Raw genomic sequence first — 24,276 nt, 5'->3', positions numbered from 1 at the left:
GGGCAGGCTTGGCCCCTGACCCAGCCGGCAAGGGACCCTGGTCTGTTCACCAGGTGGAAGTGAGATGAGGGGGCTGAGGGTCCAGGTTCCTCCCCTGCCTGGCTGCCCTATGGGCTCCAGGGTCCCCAAATCAGGATTAACTGAAAGGAAAACCTCCCTGAAAACATCCAGATTTGTAATCTACTTAGGCACCAGACCCATCCCGAAAACAGTGGAGAAACCTGCCTCCTTGGCTGACTTTCAACTCTGCTCACTCCATGTGGGTGGGTCAGCTTGAGGTTTCAGATCTTGGGGTCCAGAGCTCACTGTCTAGGGAGCTAGACTGTGGGTTGGGGCCTCTCACCTCCTTTCCTCATACCTGCCTTGCTTCCTTCTCCTCCCAGAGCTTCTCAGAAGGTGACTAGGGCTTTCTTGTAGAGCCATGAAATCCCACAATTTCAGAGGATTTCAGAGTCCTTGAATGTTGGGTTAAGAACTGCTATTTGGATTGATCAGAGGAGCTTGCGTATGGAAAATGCTGAGACCAAATATGGTCTATTAACACAGGTCTTCACTTTTTCCCACTCAGCTGATACCTTGGTGCTTACCAGGTCCACCTCCTGTGAGAGCACCAGGCGGCTGTGTTCCTCTCTCACCACTGTCTGTAAAGAGAGGGGCAAAAGCCAGTGGGGCCTGAAATCTGGGACAAATCCCGATGCCTCCTTAGGAAGATGCCGAGTGGCTGTCCTCAGCCCACTTCCCATCCTTCCCCTACCTTCTTCTGTCCCTTCCTCAGCTCCAGTTATAGGAATAACAGCCTTTACCTTGCGGGGGTAATTAAGGCCAGAGCACCCCCAGCCCATCCCATTTTGGGGCGGCTCTGTCTCCTCTTTCTCATCGCTCCGCTATTGAAGTACTCGGGCTACTGTTCAAGGGTGAATCTCAGCTGGAGTGGATGTGAGGGCTTAGTCCGAAATTAACTGGATATTAAGTAACAATAATGAGAAACATAACCATGACCTCCTGAACCTCCACCATCCAGAAAAGTTCCTCCTTAAACTATGGTCGAAGCCCCCGCCCCAGTCGGACTAGAAAGGACTGATCAGAATACCCAAAACTCTTACGGAGAGAGGAGTCAATATCCAGAGATCTTGTCCTTTAAAGCAATAAAAAAAAGGGAGAGGGTCCAAATTTCTACTCGTTAAACCTCTTACCTCTTCCTCAGTCCGTTAGCTCCTTGCCCCCGGTGAGCCGGGATCCTGGGCTCTGATGTGAACCGGAGGGAACAAGGCTCCTCCGGATGCTGAGATGTCCCTGCCTGCCTTGTGCACTGCAGTGGGACCAGGACTCCTGGGGATTGGGATGGTTGGAGAAGTCTTGGAGAGGAATTTGGAGCCGTTACGCCCCTCGGTCCCCGACTCCGGACGTGCTTGGGACTGCGCGGAACACCGCAGGTCCTGCCTAGGGCTCTCTGGCGCTCGCCCAGCGCGGCAGCCCCCGACGGCGCGCACTCCGCGCTGCTCAGCCGAGGTCAGCACCTTCGCCTCCGGGCTGGGCGTGGAGTGAAGATCTCGGTGCAGGGCGCTGGCCTGGCCGTGGGCAGGAGGACTGGAAGGTCGCCAGGCAGGGAGGCGGCCGCGCTGGAGCCGCAGAGTCGGCGTCCGGAGGAGGCTCAGGGGCACCTCAGGACTCCGAGCGCCTCCAGCTGAAGGTTGGCGCCGCAGGGGTGGGATCTGGAAGCCTGGGAGGGTCTAGCACCGAGCCCCGGCCCTCCGGAGGCTGGTGCCCGGCTGAGGGATTAGAAATGATGCTTTCAAACCCGGCCGAGGTGTCGGGAAGCGGCATTTACAGAGCGAAGGGAGGTCGCAATTACAAGGTGACCACCCCTCCCCCCGGACGCCGCAACGCCAAAGGCCTGTAGACTCACAACCTCTGCAGTCTAAGGGGAGGAGATGGGGTGGGATGGGGGCTCTGTCCAGCCTCCAGCGCAGGGAGCATCCCGCCCCAAGCGGTATGGCGGAGAGCGGGGACCACCGGCGGCCAGCGCGGGGCGCCCTTTCCGAGGGAGAGTTTTCTTGCTCTCCTGCTCCGAGGGGGCGTGGGCGCTCGGCAGCCCCTCAGGAACAGTCCATTTGCTCCCTCCAGGCCGCCCACGCCACTTGCCCCCATTTCCCCCTCCCTGGATTTTTTCTCCCCGCGCCCTTCCTCCCCACAATTAACCAACTGGAGAAACCCGCCAGTTCCCGGCGGAGGGGCACTTCTCTCTTCCCGAACCGGCTAATTGATTAATCAGAGCCTTAAGGAGACCTAGGAGTTGTAAAAGGCAGTTTGGAAGAGGGGCCGCTGACTGGGGCAGGAACCTCCCGGTAAAGATGGGAGGGAGGCGCGCCTGGCCGCCTCCGCGGCCCCTCTGGGTCCTTCTCAGCACGCGGGTTTTGGCCGCTCCACCTGCCTGCCCCACTCCAGCTCCCGCCTTCCTGTCCGGCTGTTTCACTTCGATCTTTGTCATTCTCCATCTTCTCTCTGGCCGCCTTCGAGGGCTCCTTTCTTTGTGTTTGCTTCTGTCTACCTGTCCAGCTGTTTCTCGCGCCCTTTTCCGCGCCCAACCTGGGCCAAGAGAACTTTAAGGTCATGGCGAGTGGCCCCGGCTGGCGGTCTCGGCTCCCGGGTTTCAGACACTGCACTGTAGGCCTGGCTGGAGCTGAGAGAGCAGGAGACCCGGGGAAAACAGGTCCTCCCCGCACCCCATCCCCCCAAGAGCAGGGCATTCGTGAAGGGAAAACAGATCCTGAAACTTTCGGCTCGGACCAACTCAGGACAAGGCAGCACATGGCTGAAGACCCAGGCCCCAGTGGAGAAAAGCTGCATTTCATTTTCATTAGAGACACAGAGACCTTGCACATCCCTCCACGTGGGCAAGGGTGCATGAGGTGGGGATGGGGCATTGTGGGCTGCTTGTCTCAGTCCTGGGGTCCTCAAAACCTGTGAGCAGGTGCCTCTTGTTCCGGGGAAGGCTAGGTGACAGTATCCATGCGACCTTGTGATACACACAATTGTTGGTCGGCTCCTTTAATTTATCTTGTCAGGTGCCCAAGTCTGTTTCACCGCCTCCCTCAGCATCACATTTGTGGTGTCTGTATGTGAATAGTGAATAAAAAGTTCTTAGCATTTTGGGGATCACTGACTCATACTTTAAAATCTGATGAAAGCTATTGAATTCCTCCTCCCCATGGGGAAAAATGCACTTATGTAGTGCTCACCAAATCCCATAATTTCAGAGGGTTTCAGACCCTTCGGACCCCAGGTTATGAACTCGTATTTGGATCAATTAAAGAAGTTGGTGTCTGGAAAATGCTGAGACCAATATGGTCACTTAACTTAGGTCTTCACTTTTTCCCCTGTGGCTGGTATCTTGGTGTTTGCCAGGCCAACTTTCACCTTTACGAATGCCCATGCAGCAGTGTTCCTCTCCCCACCACTACTGGTGGGATCTGGGTTCCCAGTGAGAGTTGATCTTTCCTCCCTCCCCAGGACCAGGAGGCTTGAGAAAATGGGAAGAGCTTTGGGGGGGGGGCTGATCTTGGACCAGCCAAGAGTGGCACCAACTGCTAGAGGGAAATCGGGCTTGGGCAGCCTCCCAGGGAATAAACAACATACCGGAACTCCTGGGAAGGGAAGGTTATTTGGCAACAACCCCCTAGATAATGCTGTCTGTGAGCCAAGCCAATGGGCATCAAGCAACAGAATGTTCTTTTGTGTCCCTTATTGATCTACCTGTTCGGTTTCCTCAGATACCCCAACTCTTTGTGGGGCTGGAGACTTAGCCAAGGTTAGAAGCTGGGGGGATACTGAACTCTGGGCTAAAAGGGGAAGATGTTTGCTCCCAAACATTTCTGTAATCTTGTTAGTAGGAGCCAAGCAGCAGGTGGCCCCTGACATGCCCTGGGGGACCTCCTAGTTTCACCCAGACTCAATGCTGTGGCTTGTTTAGACTTCATTCTTTCTCCACAGCCTAGTAAAAGCCTCCTGGCCTTCTCTCCACTCCTTTAAGTTGACCAAGTTAGACCTCCCAGAAGAAAAGGCAGGTTTCTTTGGGGTCTGAGAAGTGAAGAAACTTTCTTCTTCTTGGACTATGTTCAGACAAATTAGGGCACCTGGAACTTGTCTGGCTTTATTGCGCCTCCCCCCTACACACACACTCCAAACCCCCTTAATTGCCCACACATTTCAAGCAAATGTGACTGGGGGCAGGAAAGACCCCAACCCATTCCTGGTTGCCCCTCTCTGAGCCTGGCACAACCTACACCTACCAGTGCCAGCAGTTCTGGGCCGTAACAAGAAGCCAATGGTTGACTAGTAGTATTCAGACCCCTCCCTGAAAATAAAAAGAAAAAAGAAACTATTTTCTGCTTGGGACAACTTAAACTGAATAATTCTGGCTGTGAACACGTGACCTAAATGCTTTTAATCAGAGCAGAAGAAATATATGCCCATTTGTTCCCTACTTTACTAATTTAAAAAGCTAGTTGGTGTTCATAGGAATTTCCGACGAGGGTCAGGGGCCTGTAGTCATCTCTCCTCCCTTCCTCACGCCCCTCTGCCCCACCCCTCCCCCACACAAGATTATCCCCACCGTGGACTTGGCCTCCTTCTGACAGAGGATGGGAGGGGGATGCCCTCTGACCATCTTGCCCCTCCCCTGCACTGGGACTTTGGCCCTGAAAAGGCGATGCTGCCATTGGCCAGAAGGTCTTGCCCAGCAGGGTTGTCCCCCTTCCCGGGCCTCTGGACTAGTTTCTGGGAGCAGAGACTCCTCCCTGGCTGCAAGTCAGCAAGGCTAACGGGTGGGGTGCAGCTCCTGCTGGAGCCCCAGAGCTCAGCCCAGTGCTGGGCACACAGTAGGCACTCAGGAAATGTTTGTTGAATGTGGAATGAAAGTTCCCACCAGACAAAGGTCTGTGACTTGTCTGGGGACCCTCGGAGGCTGGTGCATGGAGAGCTCCAAGGCCTCCTGGCTGCCCAGGAAAGGAGCAAAGACCTGGTTTTTCTCAGGCATTTCTCAGATGTTCTGTTTTAATTCCAGCTTTCTGGGGTCCCTATTTCTTTTCTACCCATTCTCTAAGGCAGGCTCTTGCTCACTTGGCAAAGGGAAAAGGCTCATTGAGAAGCTGGATAAGAATATACCACCACTCCCCAGACCTTTCCCCCAACCAGATCTAGATACTTCAGGCTAAAGGGAGTTTGAACCTAAAATGAGCCAGATAATTGCCCCAATTCTCTGTTCCTTATTGAAGAGGTAGTTACAGGCCAAGAGGTTCAAGGGGCCTCACTTTTATGGACATGGCTCTAAGTCAAAAGAATATATTATACATATACAGGCTGAGACACACACCCTCCAACATAGACTGATTCTCTGAGAACAAAGCAGGCTTCCTCCTCCTTCCCCTTGCCTCCCTCCTCCACCTCTTTTCTCCTCTTTCTCCTTGTTATTAATAGTTACTTTTTACTCCCTGTTCATCCGTCATTGTGCTAAGCCCTAGGTACGTTGTATGTTAATCAATCCTTACAACACACTAAGAGTTAAGACATCCAGATTTTGCTGATGCAGAAACTGAGTTACTTTTCCAGGCATAAAGCCTGTGTGTGTGTGTGTGTGTGTGTGTGTGTGTGTGTGTGTGTGTGTGTGTGTGTGTGTAAAATCATGTCGATGTGATACTGGCAGACCTGAATGCTCAAGTGGCATAATGAGGCTGGAAATAAGGAAAATTGATAACGAGAAGATCTTAGAAGTTTTTGAAATATGGAATATTTTAAGAGAACGCAGTTCCTCCTGCCCTAAAATGAACAAAGAAATGCTGCAATTAACGGGCTAATTCCGAGGCCCAAATGCTTCCCCTTGAAATGGGCTGATAATGAGGCCGACAGTATGTTCGCGGTTGAATTTGCCTGATGTTGCTCCATTTCCCCCCCTACCTTTTGCGAATTATTGGGCAAATCACAGTGAGATGCACAGACGCCCCCCGACACGCACAGACTCACACACACAGGAATGCTGACACACACAGACACAACTTTATCCTGCCTCCGGAGTCTTTTATGACTCAGCCCTGGAAATGAAAATAGAGTTTGGAGCGGAATAATGTGCCCGAGGCCGGGTAGGGCGCAGCTGCTCCAGATGTGCGCTTGGTATTTAGGCGTCGGCGAAAGCCCCTGCCTGGCTGGGAGAGGAGCGTCTCCCGGGGCCCAGACCTGGGCAGGCGCTGCGTCCATGGTAGCCCCATGGTAGGCACGTGCCCTTTGCTGCCGCGGCCCCACTGGCCCCCTCGCCTCTCTTCTTCCCTTCCTTTCCTGCAGAGGATTCTCCGGGAACCCTGTCCTAAGAATAACTTTGGACAAACTTCTCTTAGAGGGCTCTGCAGTATAAAATGATGTCTCTGCCTTGGGGGCAGGGGAAGAGCGACCCCAGTTTCTCCCAACCTCTCCTCAGGTCCTGGATGTCTCTGAGCTCAGACTCAGAGGGACTGGGTCCTGAGCAAGGCTTCTTTTCCCTTACCCCACCCTATTACTTGACTGGCCCCATTCAAGCCAAGGAGAGTGACCCAACAGCCTGCCCTAAGGCCCCTTTCTTTGGGGTTTATGGGACAGTCGTATATCAGGCACCTTCTCTTAGCCATGGGGTCTCTTTTACAAAGGATTCAAACCTTACAATGTCCCCGTCCGTCCAGCAGGTCGTTTTCCTCCGGGCCTTTGAAGGACTAAAGCACTTGCCCATGATCGCACACAGCTAGGGAGGTTATAAGCAGCTTGAGCCGGCGAGTCCTGGAAGGGAAAGGGCCGGACCTGTCTTGGCTCCCGACCTTGGCCAGCCTCTCCTATATCTGGCTCCAATTCCATTATGTGCCCCCCCCAAGTCTTAAATCCAGAAAATACCAAACTTCCACTATAGACAACCTCCAAAGGCTGTCGTTCTGGAAATGAATTTTGCTTGCAAGAAAGACAGTTTTTGCTGGGGTTGTCAGAATTTGGAATAAGAACATTCCATTCGGAGTAGAGGACACATCCTCCAGCCCTGCTTCACCACTTTTAATAACTGCTCTGATCTTGGGCTAACCACTTAAATTCTTCGGGCCTCAGTGACTTCGTTGTTTTTTTTCTTAATTTAATTTTATTTATTTATTTTTGGCTGTGTTGGATCTTCGTTTCTGTGCATGGGCTTTCTCTAGTTGTGGCGAGCGGGGGCCACTCTTCATTGCGGTGCGTGGGCGTCTCACTGTCGCGGCCTCTCTTGTTGCGGAGCACAAGCTCCAGACGCGCAGGCTCAGTAGTTGTGGCTCGCGGGCCTAGTTGCTCCGCGTCATGTGGGATCTTCCCAGACCAGGGCTCGAACCCGTGTCCCCTGCGTTGGCAGGCATATTCTCAACCACTGCGCCACCAGGGAAGCCTCTCAGTGACTTCTTTTGCATGTTATGGGAGGGAGTTAAAGATCCTGGTGCTGCCCCTGAGCTGGCTTCTGGAGAGATCAAAGGCGATTTGGGCTGTGGAAGGCTCCCTAGAGTCGGGGATGGGGTAGGGGGTGGGGAGCTCATGGAGCCATGATTAGCTGTGGATTCCTTTCCCAGCCCTCACTCGTTTAATCGTGTCTCTCTTGCTTGGCAGAGGGCGCCAAAGGCGACGCGCGGGCGGCCAGCTCCAGGCCAAGCCCGGTGCGCCTGCAGGAGCCAGCCCCTTCAACCCGGCGCTGGACACAGAGCTGCGGGAGGAGGATCTTCTTCAGCGCAAACTCAACGCCAGGGCGTCGCCTAGAGGTCGGCAGCTGCCCCAGCCTCATCCGCCAGCGACCACAGCTGCTTCCGCAGCCACGGCCAGAAACTGGGGGGGGGGGGGGGGGGGGGGGGGAATCCAGCTCGGGTTTCAGGAACACGGCTTCTGGCACCTTTGACTTGTCTGAGATACTCCCCGCCTTTAATGAACCCTAGGAAGGGACGCTGACCTGGAAGGCCCAGAAAAATTTATTCTTGTGACTCTCACTAAATGGGAGGGTGTCTCAGTTTTGGTTTCTTTGAGGATCCCGTGTTGTGCATCTGTGTCTGCACTGCCTCCTCTCACCATCCAAATTGTCCGGCCTCCTCCAATTGTGCTAGAACTCTGCTTTATCTTCAAGGAGGGAAGGGAGTAGGGAACAGGTGCCCCTAAATCTAACAGCTTGGTCATCTACATTTTCAATTTTCAGAATAATTTGGAAATGGACGTGCTTTTGGAAAGTATTCGGAAAACTTTTGAGGGTGAAAAGAAACATTGCCTAAATGGCCTTTACGCACTAAGTGACCATTAACTCGTGTACGAGTGACATTCGGGAGTGTGCTTGTTGGCATCAGCGCCCCTGTTGGTGGGTGTCTGTGCTGAGCATTTGAAAGCTGACTGTGGGGCCAGGTGACCTAGGATGCAAAGGCTGCCCGGCACCCGTGGTTCGGGTGCTGGAGGCCCCGTGCAGAGAGTTTTATTTGTTAAACTGGAATCCATGGCCTGGGTTCTCAGGATGGGGTAAGGGGAAGCCACAAAACTGAAAAGTGTGTGAAATGTGTGTGTGCTCAGGTGTGTCATTCTAAGGCTGTGGTCTCTTCCTTTTTTTCAGATTCCGCAGAGACCCAGGTCAGCAATGGGCAGGGAGCCAGCACACTGACCTGTGTCTCCCCCTCCCCCAACCTAGGAGGGCAGGGGTGGGTAATAACACTCTTGAATGGTATGGAAAGTGCAGCCCCTCAGGTCTGCCCTCCTCCTGTCACTAACAACTCCCAGAGGCAAATCCTCTCTGATGAAAGGAGTGACTTTTTAGTTAAAAATATATAGAGCAAGATGAAGGGTGAAATAAGGGAACTGGGGCACATAGCGAGGAGGGGAGCTGGAGGGCCGTCCCCATGCATATCCTGGAAAATGAATGTTAGGATGGCAACAAGCCCCTTCCTGTCTTCCGGCTGTTAATGAGCTCCCCGATTCCTCCTTCTTGGTGAAGGGAAGGAGCGAGAGGGCATCGCCCACCCCTTGCCAGCTGAGGCAGAGTGGGACTGCCTGAAGCATAGTTAACCTTTCAGAAAATGTGGGACCTGTAAACCACAGCCTAGTATTTTCCTGGTCCATTCCACTTTTTATCCATTTTGTAAAAATTCCCAGTAGTGCTTTAGGGCCTTTTCTTGGAGGGGGAGGTGGTGGACTTGGCTGGTCACGCAGGGCCACACCTGTGTGTCTGTGTGAGGAAGGTGAGGGTCAGTGCACCAAATTCCCACCTGGGTCTGCAGCTAGGCCTCAGTCCTGTACCCAAAACTTGCCTGAGCCTCTTAGACCCGAATCCTTGGTTGTTTTGTGACGAACTGGGAAGCATGGTGGAATTCCTTTGCTCTCCCACCCCGAAGCGCACCTAACCAGGCCCCTCCAGCAGAGAAAGTGAGCAAGAAATCCACAGCTTTACTCCTGGATATCTGGAGCCCAAGGCGAAAAGGGATTTTTCTTAGTTTTGGTTCACGTGGTCGAATTGTGATTCCAAATGCAGATTCCACGAAGTTTTGTAAAAAATGAACGGCTCAGAGCAGAAAAGAACTATGGAGAGGATTCGTGCAGGTCCGGGTAGCGGTCATTTTTGTTTGATTTTGAGGCTTTTAAGGAGCCGGAGAAGAGAGCAGACGGTGGCAGAGCTCGGCAGAGGCCAGCTTGGACACTACTAGGCCCTGGCCGTCACTTCCACTTCGGCGAAGACCGGCCCCTCCGTTTCTCCTCCGGGCACCCATGCCCGGCTCAGCCCCCTCAGACCTTCGGACTCCCCTCTCCTCCCTTCTAGCAAGTACCTGGCAATAAATGGGGCGGGGCAGGGCAAAGATCTGGTGGCTAGAGACGAAAAAAGAAAAAAAAAACCCGCTTTCGGCGGAAAGATGCAAAGAACGGAGGTCAGGGCGTGGCTGGCAGGGCCCGAGCTTTAGCAAGCAAGGACCGGGGCGCCTAGCTCTGCCTCGAGAAGAGCGGAGAGCCGAGCCGAGGACGTGCGCGGACTCGGTGCGTTTTCGGTGCGGGCGGTGGCCTCCAGCCCTCGCGAGCGCCGAGCAGGCCGACCGGGCGGCGGGGACCGCGGGCCAAGTCCGAGGCCAGGCCGCTTCTCTCCACGCGGACACGGTCCGTCCGGCGAAAGAAAGGGGCCGAGCGGGGCTTCCACGGCTCGTAAACTGGTTTCCCCTACCTTTATCCCGCCCCCGGCCGTCTTTCTTTTCAGGACAGGAGGGGATGTAAACCGTTTGAAGTTCATCAACACGGTGAAGTTTTATTGTATTTCCTGTCCCCAAGATTTATACCCGGGAGGGGGAGAGGGCGGCCCCGCAGACTCCTGCGCTCCCTCGGACTTCCCCGTCGGACACGTGGCCGCTGGGACCCTTGCCTCCGGGGCGAGGCCGAGAGGGAGCCGGGCCGGGCGGGATGGGACCGCTCACTCCACGCCTCCAGCCCCTTCCGACGGTCGCTCCCGCCCAGCGCCGCCGCCGTTGCCCAGGTAAGTCCGCCGCTCGGCCCGCGCGGCCGCCGCCGGGTGCGGAGTGTTCGCCGGGGCACCTGTGAGGGTGCGGGGTCTGGAGGGGCGTAGGTGGCAATAGGGGACATCGGTGGGGGGCGGGGAGCGAAGGGCCCAGGCCGAAGGTACGGAAGGAAGGAGCAAATTTCCCGGTTTCATCTGTGAATTCAGAGTAGATCGTCTTACCTGGGACAGCTCAGCCTCTGTGGAACCGGGCTAGGGCGACTTCCGGGCGACTGCTCAGGTCAACCCGGTTTCCCTTCCAGTCGTGGGTTTCTGTTTGCTCCCTAGTGTTCCTGATACTTTCTCCCGCTCTGCTTTTTGGCTACCTCTCCGACTGTCAGTTTTTCTCCACTCTCTTGTCTATCCCTGGTTCAAAGTTGGGGTCTGATGTAGGGCTTGAAGATTTGGCCTCTCAGAGCTACCCTGGGTGACTCTGGAATAGAGGCAGTAGCCAGATGGTGACCGTAGACATACCTTGATAACAGTTTGAAGTTGAGAGAGAAATCATTTTGGCTGTGGAGACCTTCAGCTGCAGAGACAGAGGCTGAGAGGCAGCGACCAAGCAGGTATATCCCCAGGGCCCTGCCCAGGCCTGAGGCTGGGCCTAGGGTCCCCTCTGACCAGGGCTCTTGGGAGAGAGCGAAAGTTCCTGGAATCTGAGCTGCCAGGACCAGCTCCAGCATGTTTTTGCCTGGAGTCCTGCCTCCAGTTCTTTGGACATGTTGTTTACTAGCAACTGTGTTCTGTTTGGGAAGAGGTGGAGGAAAATGGAGTTAGCTGGCCACCCCTTTGGGCCCACAAAAATGGCGGCAGGAGCCTGCCCCCAGTGAGCCCTTGACCCAGAGCGTGAACTGGAACTGCTGAGTGAATTAGGTAGTTTCATGCTGTCGGGCCTGGATTTCTGAACACAACGACATTAAACCACCCGACTCACGGCAGTTACTGCTCCTCGCTTAGTTGGAGGAGTGGGGGTGGGTGGGTGGGTGGGGAAGCAGAGTCAGGACTACTGTATCACCCTTGCAACGTGATGAAGAGGTTTGATGTCCCTAACCCAGGAGCAGCAAGAATGTTCCCTGGAGAAGAGATCTGGGATGTTCTAGGGCGTCTTCCACTTCTGTATTTGTTTACATGTGTGTTGGGAGGGAAAGGGGGAATGGGGAGCATTGCACTCTCCAAAGGCACATTTCTGAGCTATTCTACAGAGTCAGAAGGATCTGAGTTGGGGCTTCAAGCTTCCGGCTTGGGCTCCTGTGTACATCCAGACTTTCCAAAGAAAGTCTCCCCAGCTTGGCAAATGCATGATTTCAACAGAGACACAGGGGGTTCTTGAGGTCTTTGTAACTTTTTGCGGGGTATACAGGGCTCCACCTCAACAGGAAGCTTCAGGTCCTTGAAGAGGGCTCAGTCTGTCCCATTCTGACAGGGAAACATCAGAATCCCTTGCAGTCTCGGCCTACAGGCCCCCAGGGTCCTTTCTAGGGCCCCCTAGTGGGACAGAGGTGGGTCCAGAAAAGTCCTCCCTTTTCCCATCCCTCAGCTGGCCCCTTCCCCACTGAGTGGCTAAGCCTCCCCTGTAGACCCTTGGGCTGGGCTATGGGTATACGCACGTCTGGAGGGCCACCTCCGACACCCAGAGGGGCCCGTCTTACAGGCTAGTGGGGACCCCAGACTGTTGGACAGTTCAGCCCAGGCTGATGGAGTGGCAGGAGATAGCGAAGGGGCAGGTGGGACGGGGCAAAGCTGTGATACCCTCTGTGACCCCAGCCCTCTCCAGGCTGCTAGCTCTCTGCCCAGGAAAGGAGTAACTAGAATTGCTGGCAGAAGGAGGGGTACAGTCCAAAGCATAAGCTAACTTTTGTTCCCAAACTTTTTCCCCTGCTTGAGGCAGAGGAAAGGTGGAAAGGGGCCCGGGGAAGAGGCTCGACCGGATGGGGCTCTGGCTCTGGGCTGACTTGGAGGGCGAAGGGTGTCTCTGAATAAGTGGACCCTTCTAGGGTGGACGAGGCCCTTGGGAGACCCACCCTCAGCCTGGGAGGAAATGCAGCCTCAAACCACTGTCCTGGTGAGCGAAGGCCAACAATGCTGTCCCTTGACATTTTCTCATCCTCTGATCTGGGTGAAGATGGTCTGGAGTGTCCTGCTGCCTGCCATCCTTCTCCTCTGGCCTCTCGCAAAGCTGCCCGGCCACTCAGAGCCTGACTGTCTTCCATCACTGGCGTCCCTTTGCCACCCCCTCCCAGGAATAGTGCTGTAAAAAGAAAAAAGGGAGATGTTAGAGAGAAAGGAGGAAATAAAGTCTTTGGAAAGCAGAGTTTTACAACAGCCTCGGGTTTTATGGAAGCAATTCCGTAATAACCTTCTACCTGCTCAGCTCCTTTCCGCCCTGCCTGCCGCCCACCCCGTTTGGCCTCCTGGATACCCCCTCCCAAAGAGTCAGCCACACCCCCCAACATTCCATATTCCTGGTGGCTGATAGTTCGTAAGAAGATTCCCGAGATCTGCTTGGGCCGCTGAACTCTCCATCCTTCCTTTCACCTCTGACATCCTGGGAGGGAGGTTTGGGAGAAGATTTCGTTACTTTACAGTTAAAATCCCCACTTGGAGTGTGTGGAAGCGCTAAGGATTGAACCCATGGGTGCAGATTCGATGTGATCCCTTTTGGAGTCTGTTGTGTGTAATGGGTGAAGGTTCTGGGGGCCTTGATTTCTTCCCCGCTGGAGCAAGTGTCCCCACACCTCTTTCTTTCCCACAGTGGGTCTGGACTCTGATCCTGGGTCAGAAGAAATAACTCCAGGTGCTTGGGGACATAGACATGGGGATTTCTCTAATTTCGTTGTACACAGCAGTGCTTTTGTATGACCTCCACAGTTTCCTGGGAGCTTTCACATTCAACTCATTTCTGTCCACTGGTCAGCTTCACACTTGTGTGGGACACGCTTGTGCCCAAGTAACGGCGCCTTCATTCCCGTGTCCATTGCTACCATGAAATAAGCATCACACGATGTACTCTGTCCCTGCGGTTTCGGGTAAGAGACACAGTAAAGGATTTCGTGGTCAGACAAAAAAGTCACAAAATTTCATGACCTGCCCTGGGCCAGGAATTTCTTTCACCTTCCAGAGAAATATTTTAGAAGGAAGTTGTAAAAGAATCCAGATTTAAGTCACATGTGTTTGCGGATACAGTATATATTTTCCTTGAATATCAAGTCAACAGGCCAATTTTCAAGTGAAGCTTCTGAATCAGCTGGTGTTTTATAGCCACAATTCCAGTCCGCAAATACTAAAGTTTTTCCGCCCTTTCTTTAAGCGTGTGATGGTTATAAAAACGTACGCACAGGCTTCTGGGTCATAGATCTTATATGAGCAGAATTGCAAACCCGTATCGTTCAGAGGGGTTATACACGCATCACGTATGCACCATTAGCTCTTATATACAAATGCCCAAGCACATTTAGTATTATAGTTGGGCAGATTTATTTATTACATATTCTATACACAACATAGAGCACAGCACATGTGCACACTGGGTTCCCCATAAAGAAATATTGATTTGAGATATAGGTACAGGAAACACACATCTATTCAAGTACGCATGCATAAATTTCAGCTTAGCTTATCGATTAAAAAACGTTCCCCCTTCTCCACTTATTGTTTTTCTTTTTCTTTTTTCTCCTTGCTTTTATTTCCTTCCCTCTGTTGAGATTTTCTCTCTCTTCTTATAGTGAAGGGCCCTTCCAAAAGCAGACCTTAAACCACAGACACTCACCGGCTGGTCCTGGCCAGGGCTGGCCTCAGCTTTCCCCATCTCAGCCTCCTTCTTGGTTCTTGGCCTCTGGGCCCTACTGTGGCCAGGAGCTGTAGCTTTTCCCTGCCTGCCCTTCCTGGAACTATCAGCTACTGGCCCCAGCTGTGTTCAGGCGCAGTGCTGGTGCAGGGAATGGCAAAAGCCTTCGAGAGGGTTTTCCTTCTTTCTCTTTAGGACTGGGGGGAGGTGGGGAGCAGTTTGGTCTCTCAGGGCAAAGTGACCCCCACTCAAGCAACCCCTCTATTAAGCAGCTCTAGAAGCTGAGCTCCAGGGGCCGCTTCTCTCTGTTTGCTTCTCTCTGTCATGTTGGGGTACCATTGTCTGGGAGAGAAAAGTATGTTTTGTGGGGTGGTCCTCAGAGCACCCAAACAAGGGGCTTCCTCTCAGCTGACCCTTTAGTCATTTGCCTGAGCTGGAATTGAGCTTCGATTTGAGGCAGCAGTGCTTTCTAGAAAGCCTGGCTGAAGTGGGACTCCTTGCTTGCTTTATCTGGATCCCCACCTGGAGGAGATGAGAGCTGGGGCACAGACTCCAGGGCTTGGGTGCTATTTCATTCTCTTCCCTCCAGAGCCACCTCTCCTGAGAAGACATGAGACCTCCAAAACCTGTCACTTTGGAATTATTTCCACCCTCCAGCTCGTTTGTGAGCAAAGACTAAGTTCTGGTCTCAGAAGAGAGGCCTGGGTCCCCTCCTTACCCAGTGCACCCAGGAGCCACCAGGGGTTAGGGACAGCTCACCAGACAACCAGCAACCCACAAAGCTGAACCCTGTCTGCTGGGACACTCCACCCCTGCAGAGCACAAGTCATGAGCCTGAATGTTCTCCTTCCTCTAACTTCTTCCCTAAACTAAGTGGCTCCTCAACTTCTCTCCTGTTGCAAAGAGAGACAGCGGCAAAGCCAGGGCCAGAGTGGGAACCAGAAGGGCTGTGGCCAGAGCCCAGCGTCTGCACAGCCTGGGTCTTAAGAACAGCCCAGTGCTGTGACTTTGCCATAAATTAAAAAAAACTCTGCCCGCAGCCCACATGTCCTTTTGGGCCCTAATTTATATACTACAGAAAGTCATATACTCAAGCCCACCATGCTTCATAACACCATTATTTACAGCAGGAGAGGAGGTTTTTTTTTTTCTGAAGAATATATTTATTACAGGTAAAGCCAACAGCAGACTCCATAGGTCTGGCAAATCGAGAACAGGTGCTTTGCCTTAACTGTGATCCATTCACTAGGCGCCCCGCTTTTTCCGCTGGCGAGTCCGGGGAACTCCCTCGACTTTCCCAAGCGTCCAACCGCTATTTAGAAGAATTTGCATCGGATTTCCCACTTGGGTGCTATGGAAAAAGCAGATCTTCACGCTGTTTGGTTCCGGATCTGCTGGGCTGTCGCCCTCGGAGAGCTGGAGTGGAAAAGGAGGGGGCCGGCTGGGCGCCGGCATTGATCTTTAAAAAATCATTTTGAAATCGCCATAATGTGAAGAAATATGGCGCTTTGCCCTCGTATTTCACGCGTAATGACACGAGATGGCTTCATTTGGAAAGAAAAGCGGGCGGGAGTGTGTGCGTGTGCGGAGGTGATCCACAGCTTTCTGCACGGCAGAGGGGTACATGGCCAAAAAGATAAAACCTCAAATTAGAATGGTCCTGCTTTTGTTAAAACGACAGGACTGGGACAGCCAATCTTATAAGGGCCCAGGGTTGGAGAATGCTGAGAAAATCGGCCCCAGCCTGCCCCAAACCCGACCGGAGAGGATTGGGTCTGTCCAGGGGCCGCATCTCCCTGAGAGCCCACACCACGAGAAGCCACGGCACCCAGGGCAGAAGCCGGAGGAAAGACTGCTGGAGATGGGCCAGGAAGCCAGCCGGTGGCCCCGAGGGAGCCCCAGCGCAGGGCCGCAGAGGAGATATCAATAAAGCGGGCTATTTGGAAGCTCCTGCGAGAGTGTCTGCAGGAGGGAAAGTGGCAGGAGACTGACCCTGCAGCCTCCCTGTCTATGCTGGTGTCCAATACAGCGTGTTTGGAAATCCTTCCGAGCAGGAGAGGCAAAAACTCCCGACTCACCTCCTTCCCCACTGGGTGGAAGGGGAGATAACTCTGGACCCCTTCCCACACCTCTGCTCTGCTGACACCTTAGGGAAGTTCCCTTAACCCTTTCTCCTGTTCGGCTCCCCCATCTGGGCAATTTTAAAGGTCTGTTATTCAGTGGAGGAAAGGAGAAATGGCTATGCACCCCCCTTCGTTCAGAGGCTCAACTTTCCAGGGGCTGTTGTATCCCTTTAACCTCATGCGGGTTCTAATTTCAGGACAGCTAAATTTTAGGACAGATCTTTGGACACGCAGGCCCTTTTATTCCCTTCTCTCCTCCCTCAGCCACTGAAGGGTCAGGAGAAACTCCCAGGCCTACAAACCTCCCAAACTAGTTACAGAGTCCCCTCCAAAGCAGACAACATCCTATAAAATCCCAACTTCTCCCCCATCTCTTTTACTTCATCTCCAGTGGCTTGCTGCTGCGCTGTTGTTTAATCAATATCTGGTGTCAGGGGACAGAGAAGAGAAAAGGAGAGCCGGCGGGGTGGAGTGTTGGTGTGTTTGTGGGGGGACGGTACCACCTCCTCTTGCTTTAATTACGCCCTGGGCCTCTCCGGCTGCGCCCCAGGCTGGGGTTCGCTCCCTCCCTCTGTGCTGTGCTCCCCCTCTCCCTCCGGGACCCGTCTGGGGAGAGGGCTCCACAGCCAGCGTCCCTCCTGAGGCAGCCCGCTGCTTTCCCTCCGCCTCTCCTCCGCCCCCGCCGCCCCATGGCGAGAACGGCCCCCCTTCCTGCAAAAGCGGGGGGGCGGCCGGCAGCTCGGGCTGAGGGTTACGTGGCCGCCGGAGCCCTGACGTGATAGCACATTGCATCAGCATAAAACAATCCATCCTCGATATGGAATGCGGTGCGGACGGATGACAGCGAGAGCGCAGCCCCCTCGCCGGATTGATTTATGTCGGAGCTGACGCTTTATCAGGCAGTCGGAAAAACTTTGACCAATCATTTTGCAAGGAGCGCTGAGCCAGGCTGCTCCACTGTACTTTGTTGGCTGAGAAGTTGAGCAGGGGTGGGGGTGGGAGGGTGGGGGGCTGGGGGGGTCGCGTCCGAAAGCCCTCACACCGGTCCGGGTGCCACCTCTCCCTGCTTGGGTGCTGCGCGCGAGCGCTTCCCTTCCCCCTGCGAGCGCCCGGATAATGTCTGAGAATGTCCATTTCTGGGACGCTTAGCAGCTATTATGTCGACTCGATCATAAGTCACGAGAGTGAGGACGCGCCTCCAGCCAAGTTTCCTTCCGGCCAGTACGCGAGCCCCCGGCAGCCAGGCCACGCGGAGCACCTGGAGTTCCCCTCGTGCAGCTTCCAGCCCAAAGCGCCGGTGTTCGGCGCCTCCTGGGCGCCGCTGAGCCCGCACGCGTCCGGAAGCCTGCCGTCCGTCTACCACCCCTACATCCAGCCCCAGGGCGTCCCGCCGGCCGAGAGCAGGTACCTCCGCACCTGGCTGGAGCCGGCGCCGCGCGGCGAAGCTGCTCCTGTGCAGGGCCAGGCGGCGGTGAAGGCGGAGCCGCTGCTGGGCACGCCTGGGGAGCTGCTCAAGCAGGGCACGCCCGAGTACAGTTTGGAAACTTCGGCGGGCAGGGAGGCCGTCCTGTCTAATCAAAGACCCGGCTACGGGGACAATAAAATTTGCGAAGGAAGCGAGGACAAAGAGAGGCCGGATCAAAGTAAGTTATAAAAAGTGAGGAAATACCCAGGCCGAAGGCCAGGCGAGGGGGAGGGGAGGGGAGGGGAGAAGCAATAAACTGCGGACAATGTGAAGGGAAACCGCGGCGACGGCCGGAGAGCGAGCGGGGGCGGAGGGAAGATGGAGGGAGGCAGATGAGTGCCCCAGAAAGGGAGACTGAGGCCGCTGGAGGAGCGCCGCCCCCACTCCTCCAAGTCCACGGGGGACCCGAGGCGCAGGGACCAGCTCGCCGCACTCTCGGCCTCCCTTCCCCCACGCCCCCGAGGCTTGGGCTGAAAGCCCGGGAAGAAGCCGACCACCGCCGGCTGGGAGAGGAGCTGGCGGGGCCGGGGAGGCAGCCAGCGAGGCCGAGAGCTCGCGCGGGCCAGGGCGGGAGCGCACCGGGCTCCCGGGCACCGCACGGCTGGCAGAGCTCCCCGCGCCACGCGCACACCGTAAAAGCCGGCCAAGGGGTAGTGGGAGGGGGCTCATTAGGATTTTATTTGCGATGCGACAGCTTGACGGAGGATTGTTTTTAGCAGATCTCGCTCAGTAGCCGCTCAGGGTGCGCAGCCGGCGCCGGGAGGGGCGCTGGAAGCCCGGGACCCGGAGACTGAGCCCCCTCCCCGGATGCGCCGGCCCCTCCCCGGGGGCCTTCCCTCCGGTCGCCTCCTCCCCTCCGTGGCATCCTCGCCCGGGTTGCAGCTTCCTTTTCTGCGGCTCCGGCTGCTCTCCGCGGGGCTCCCTAGCCCCAGCCAGAGCTGTCCGCCTCGCAGGGAGTTGGGGAATCGCTTCCGAACTTCGCGGCCGACCGGCTGCGTGGAGAAGGAGAGATACCCCGAAAGGACCCTGGGGAGTAGAAGGGTGGGGGGGGAGAGAGGCTTGCGGAGAGGCTAACTTCATCCTCGGAAGGTAGTTTCTCACCATCTCCCACCCCTCCAAAAGCACCCCCGCCAGGAACCGAAGTCTGACTAATTTCCAGGATGTGCTGCTCGCTAAGGGCGGCAGGAGGGGAGTCGCGGATTTTTCGTCTTTTAAGGTTGAGAAGGGCAAATTGGTCGGGGCTCTTAGCCCCCAAACAATAACCTGCAGGATGGTGGGCACAAGTCCTCACCCCTTACTCTTTTTGGAGAGTGAGGGTCAGATATTTTAGTCTTTGCTTTTGCCCTGCCGGATTTCCCATCAGCAGAGCGGCCCACAGGCCCTTTGGGGTTGCCCTTGCCTGCTGGAGGGAAGAGAACTGCCCAACTTCCCTGAGGTCTCTGTGAGCTCCCATCACCTCCAACCTGCCAGGCTGAATCACAAGAGTTGGCATTTGGGTAACACACTGGCTCTTCCCAAACCCTCCCTGCTCACACCCAAACAGAGCCCCCCCCCCCGACCCCAAGCCCACAAACCCTACTTGGAAAGTCCATTACTGCAGGGCAGCAGTTTGGCTAGAATCAATAATTAACAGTTATTTTCCTCTTTCCTATTTAATGCGGCTGTGGGTCCCATCCCGGGCACTCACATTAAGGAAGTAGCTGCAAATTGGTAAGACGCGGCACTTAGTGTAGGATGAACCAGGTTTTTTTTTTTTTTAATATTCAGTGCTTTTCATTTGGGGTGAAGGAATCTAGTAGAGGGTGGCTGTTATTTTTAATTGGCTCTCCTTTATTTGGCAACTTTTCTGAGTTCAGAGGTAAGGAGAAGAGAAGCCTGTATATATGTTTCCTCTGTTTTCCCCCACTGCTACTCAGTCACCCCTTCCCTTTCTCTGTTCCCTCTCACCACATGCAGCCAGCTGGAGCTAGCTATGCTCTGAAGGACTTCTGTTACCCCCACATGATCCATGGCTCCCCCCCCCTTAGGACTGGACCAATCTTGCATTCCAATTTCCCTGAACTTACTTTAACCAAGCTGCGAGCTGAGCAGGAGTGGAAAAGGAGACTATTGCAACCATAAGTTACCTGTGAGCCCCCAGCACTCCCTTGTCCACAGGCTGGAGTTGATAAATGGTTGCAATTGGGTTGCGTGTGAATTGGAGTGTGCTGGGTGTTTGCAGCGTCTCTAAATGTGAATCCCTATTTGTGGTGTGTGGGGGGGGGCAGTGAGATATCTGCACAGACACACATGGCTGCTGCCATGTGGCCAAGAGATGCAAGCTTGTGATCAAGGCAGGAGGGTGCACTCAGACTGGACTGGAGGGCCGGGAGGTCTCTTGACTGTGACTGAGCAGAAGCCCCTCTCCTCTCCCCCAGCCCAATCCTTCTCTCACTTCTCAGACCTAGAGCCAGGACCCTTCAGTCAGCCACCACTAGTTAGTCTGGTAGAGCTGGTGGGGGAGAGGGCTTTAGCCAGGCTGGGCTCTGACCTGAGTCCTAACCAGTTCCGACCCAAGTGGAGAAAGAGACTGAGTGAGGACCTGGGGCAGCCAAAGCTTTGGAAGTGGTGAGAAGCCTGGCACACGTTTGGCTCTATCCTGACCAAATAACTCACCTGGAGGTGCCTTTAGCAACTCTTGGCCCATCTCTGGAAGCCTTTCTGGGAACCTGAAGGCCCAGATTGCCCCTTTCTCCAATGTAAGATGGGGAGTGGAGACCAGGGGTGCACCCTCTTGGAAGGAGAACACGGGGGCCCTTCACCCCCTTTCCTTTCTTTGATTCTATCGCTGCTTCTCTTTCAGCCAACGTCTCCGCCAACTGGCTTCACGCTCGCTCTTCCCGGAAGAAGCGCTGTCCCTACACCAAATACCAGACGCTGGAGCTAGAGAAGGAGTTTCTGTTCAATATGTACCTCACCAGAGACCGTAGGCACGAAGTGGCCAGACTCCTCAATCTGAGTGAGAGACAAGTCAAAATCTGGTTTCAGAACCGGCGGATGAAAATGAAGAAAATGAATAAGGAACAGGGCAAAGAGTAAAGATTCCCCCCAGCCCTCCCCACCCCTTCCCCATCTCATGCTTATTTATAAGGGATGGCTGTGGAGCCTGTGCTGTCTGGGATGTATTCAAGTGAATGGGGAAGGGGGTCTTTTTCTTCAAAGTCCTTTTCTGCATCTAGAGCCTCTCTCCTTTCCTTTGCCCTCACCTGTCCTTCTCTTCTCCCTGGGCCTCAGGAGGGAGTTTTATTGATTTAGAAGGTAGATATAGTTGGTTCCTAAGAAGGTGATGGGCCCCAAGGAAAGAGTGCCCCTAGTAGAGCCCCTAGCAACCCTCTTAATTTTCCTGGGAAGCCCCAGCCCCTCACTTCCAGCCCGCTTGTTTCCCCCCTGTACCTATCCCAGAGTCACCCAGGGACACTCCAACTGCACACAGCCCAACAGACGCCCACCTGCATAAAGCCTGGAGCCCACAGTAACAATGGGAAGCGCTCACAGTCAGCACTCAAATGAAGTGACACCCTAAATGCAGACCATCACACCCCAAATCTGGCGGGATAGCCCACAGACCATCAGGCAAGTCCAGGGTCTGCCCCTGATGCAATTACACACCAAGAAGAAGTCTAGAGACACACTCCTGAATGAGGCGCTGCAGCTCAAAGGGCCCAGCATCACAACACAATCCCCACGGAATCCTTAACTATACCCGGGCATGGACTCCAGGGCAAGTGGGGTAAATTCAGCTCCCAAGCTAGTGGGTGAGAAAGGACAAGGAAAGGCAGCGGTGGTCTTAGGAGAGTCTCTTAGGTTTTATGAAGGTCGTCCACATACACACATTGTGCTGCAGGAAATGTTTAATTCTGCATGTTTTCCTCTCCTTCCAACAAAAGGAGGTCAGATCGTGGGTCGTAAGCCTTGGCAGTGTCGTCCTCACGTTCATCTGTGCCCCGCTTTACAGAGACTGTAGCTTCTCTTGCTCAACACCGGCCCTGAATTCGCATCTTCCCCAGCTCTGAAATCAACTCTGTTCGGCCAATCCACCTTGCACCAGCGAGCCAAGTCGCCCCTGTAGAAACCCCCCTCCACCCTCCATCCTCTGCTAGCTCTACCCCTGCATAGGCGGAAAAGCCAAGTCAGGAGAACCCGATGGAGAATTTATTGTGAATCGATTCCCGGGCTCCTCTCCAGCGCAAGCTGTGGAGGAAAGGGGGGAGCGAAGGCTCCCCGGGCGCGCGGAGTTCAACTTCTTCCTCCTGTCCTGCCCGGTCTGAGCCCTGCGGAGTAGCCCCGGGCTTGTCAGCTGCCGCCCCAGCGCAGAAGCGCAGAGACCAGCGCCAGTGCCTGGCTTTGCCTCCCAAGACTCGGGCCTGGATGGCGATCTGCGCGCGCACGCTTCTGGGGAGCAGTCCCGCTTGCTAAGGAAAGAGGCGAAATCGCACCTAAGCATTAGGCCGGAGCTTACTCTCGGCTTCCTTTCCTCCCCCTGCTACCCCACCTCTCCAATCCCCTTCAATTCATGGACTCTCTCTCCTGCTTCTCCCGACCCTGCAAGGGGACATTCCAGTAGAACTTCTTTTGCTCTGTCGGTGGCAGTCGTGAAATTGTGCTGTGTTTTGTGATTTCTTTGGGGGTGATTGTCTCACCTGTTTTCAGTTGTTGCTTATATGGGAGGGTTGTGGGTGGGAGTGGGGAGGGCGAGGGGCTTAGAGCTGATTGTTTGTTTTGGAAGGAGAAAAACAAAGAAAAAGAACAAAAAATATATATCACTCTAGAAAATAAATCTCTCCTGTGTGTCATTCTGTGTTGGCTCGCCTCACCTGACCAGAGGTAGAGATGCTAGTTCCAAGAGGCTGGCTTGGAATAAAGAGAAAGTCCTGTGCCCAAGAGGTTGCAGGGTGGGCTTCCTAGTGGAGCTGAGAGCTGGTCCAGACCAAGGTTCCCAAGACCACTGCTTAAACTGAGCAAGAGCCTTCCAACAGGAGAGCTGGGAGACTGGAGGGGGAGAAAAGGAAAGATTAGTGGTTTGGAGAGGGGTCTGGGTCTGCAGGGAGCAATGGGAATCTTCCTCTTAAGTTGCACTAGAGACTTCCCCACCACCTCCAGAGCCAGAGGATGGCGAGGCCTGCCCTGCCATCCCTGGAAGCAGGTCCTCTCTCAGCTGGCTGAGAAAGCCACCTTGCTTTGGCCACTTTAAAGTATCATGCAAGTGAAGAAGGCAGTAACTCCGTTCTGCTATTCCCTGCAGCGGAGGGATGGGATGCAGATAGAGGCCTCCGGAAGGCCAGGCTGTCCTTTCTTCCACTCAAAAAGAGTAAGCCCCTTAGGGTTTTCAATCCCCACCTGGAGTTTGAGGCTCCAGTTTGAGCCACAGGGTAGCAGCCTTGGTGTAAGGCGGGTGGAGTTTGGTAGGGGTGGAGGCAGCTCCTACAGGCTCCAAGAGATGGTTGAGTGTGAAACAGAAATGGTTCAGGAGGGGAGAAAAACAACAACAAAAAGCCCTTCCCAGTCGGACCCCAGAGTTAAATTCGGTTTCAAGGCACCTTTCTGTCCCCCTCAGACTGTGGCGTCCCACCAAAGCCTCAAATGGGGAGCGCTGTTCTCGGCAGCCCGGCCGTTCCCATCCAGCCGCTGGGATTCTGCTTCTGCCGGGCTGGCGCTTGGGAGCCGGCCTCCTGCCGGAGCCTCCCACCGGGCCCACCCAGCAGCGCTGCAGTCCGCGGAGACCCTGAGGTTGGGGTAGAGGTAGGGACAAAGCCTGGCCCTCGAGACAGCAGTCTGGAAGCGAAAAGGCCCTGCCTACCCCTCTCCGGCGAACGGAAGGATGAGCTAATCGGAGAGACAGCAGGAGGCAGGAGAACGCGAAGCTCCTGATACAGCTGGGCCCCAACCCGCATCCTCCGAGGAGGGTTCCAGTCGTTATATAAAGTGAATCTGCCTTTAGAGCTTGTGTAGAATGGGCTCCCTCCCATCCTGGGCTCCCAGGAGCCAGCCCGTGCTGAGAGTGAGCCGAAAAGGCCGGATTCCGCCCAGAGGAAACGCAAGAAAGTGAGGCAGGAGCTGAACGGAGTGCTGCGGGGTAGGGGGCGAGGCCCCCCCGGGAAGCCTTCGACGGCGTCTGGATCCCCAGCCCCGGGGTGGCTTCTTTAAAACAAACAAAGGCGAAGATGCGGAGGCTCGGAAGCCGGAGATGGGGAAATCTGCTGTCATAAAGAGAGAGATTCAGAGAGGGGGACCGGGAGAGTGCGAGACAGAGGGAAGCCGGGAGAGGAATTCAATGCCGTGCGCGCAGCAATAAAAGAATATGACCGCTATAAAAGTTTATAGCGTATAAATTTCTGAA

At 54.7% G+C, this 24,276-nt stretch overlaps 1 protein-coding gene across 1 annotated transcript; it reads left to right on the top strand.

The window, feature by feature from the left end:
* Nucleotides 1–17,561: 17,561 nt before the first annotated feature.
* Nucleotides 17,562–20,978, top strand: HOXB9 (homeobox B9). Its single transcript, XM_030840072.2, has 2 exons — nt 17,562–18,078; nt 20,743–20,978. The coding sequence occupies exons 1-2, from the start codon at nt 17,562–17,564 to the stop codon at nt 20,976–20,978; spliced, it is 753 nt and encodes a 250-aa protein (XP_030695932.1).
* The last annotated feature ends 3,298 nt before the right edge of the window (nt 20,979–24,276 follow it).

The sequence above is a fragment of the Globicephala melas genome, chromosome 20, assembly GCF_963455315.2.
Source record: "Globicephala melas chromosome 20, mGloMel1.2, whole genome shotgun sequence".
NCBI lineage: Eukaryota > Metazoa > Chordata > Mammalia > Artiodactyla > Delphinidae > Globicephala > Globicephala melas.
Note: the sequence above shows the minus strand (reverse complement) of the source record. Positions and strands in the feature narration are given on the sequence as shown.

Bases quoted from the DNA above. Each gene is read 5' to 3' on its own strand.
- HOXB9 (XM_030840072.2), top strand. From the start codon at position 17,562: ATGTCCATTTCTGGGACGCTTAGCAGCTATTATGTCGACTCGATCATA. The intron at 18,079-20,742 runs GTAAGTTATAAA...CTTCTCTTTCAG, and splicing joins CAAAGAGAGGCCGGATCAAA to CCAACGTCTCCGCCAACTGG.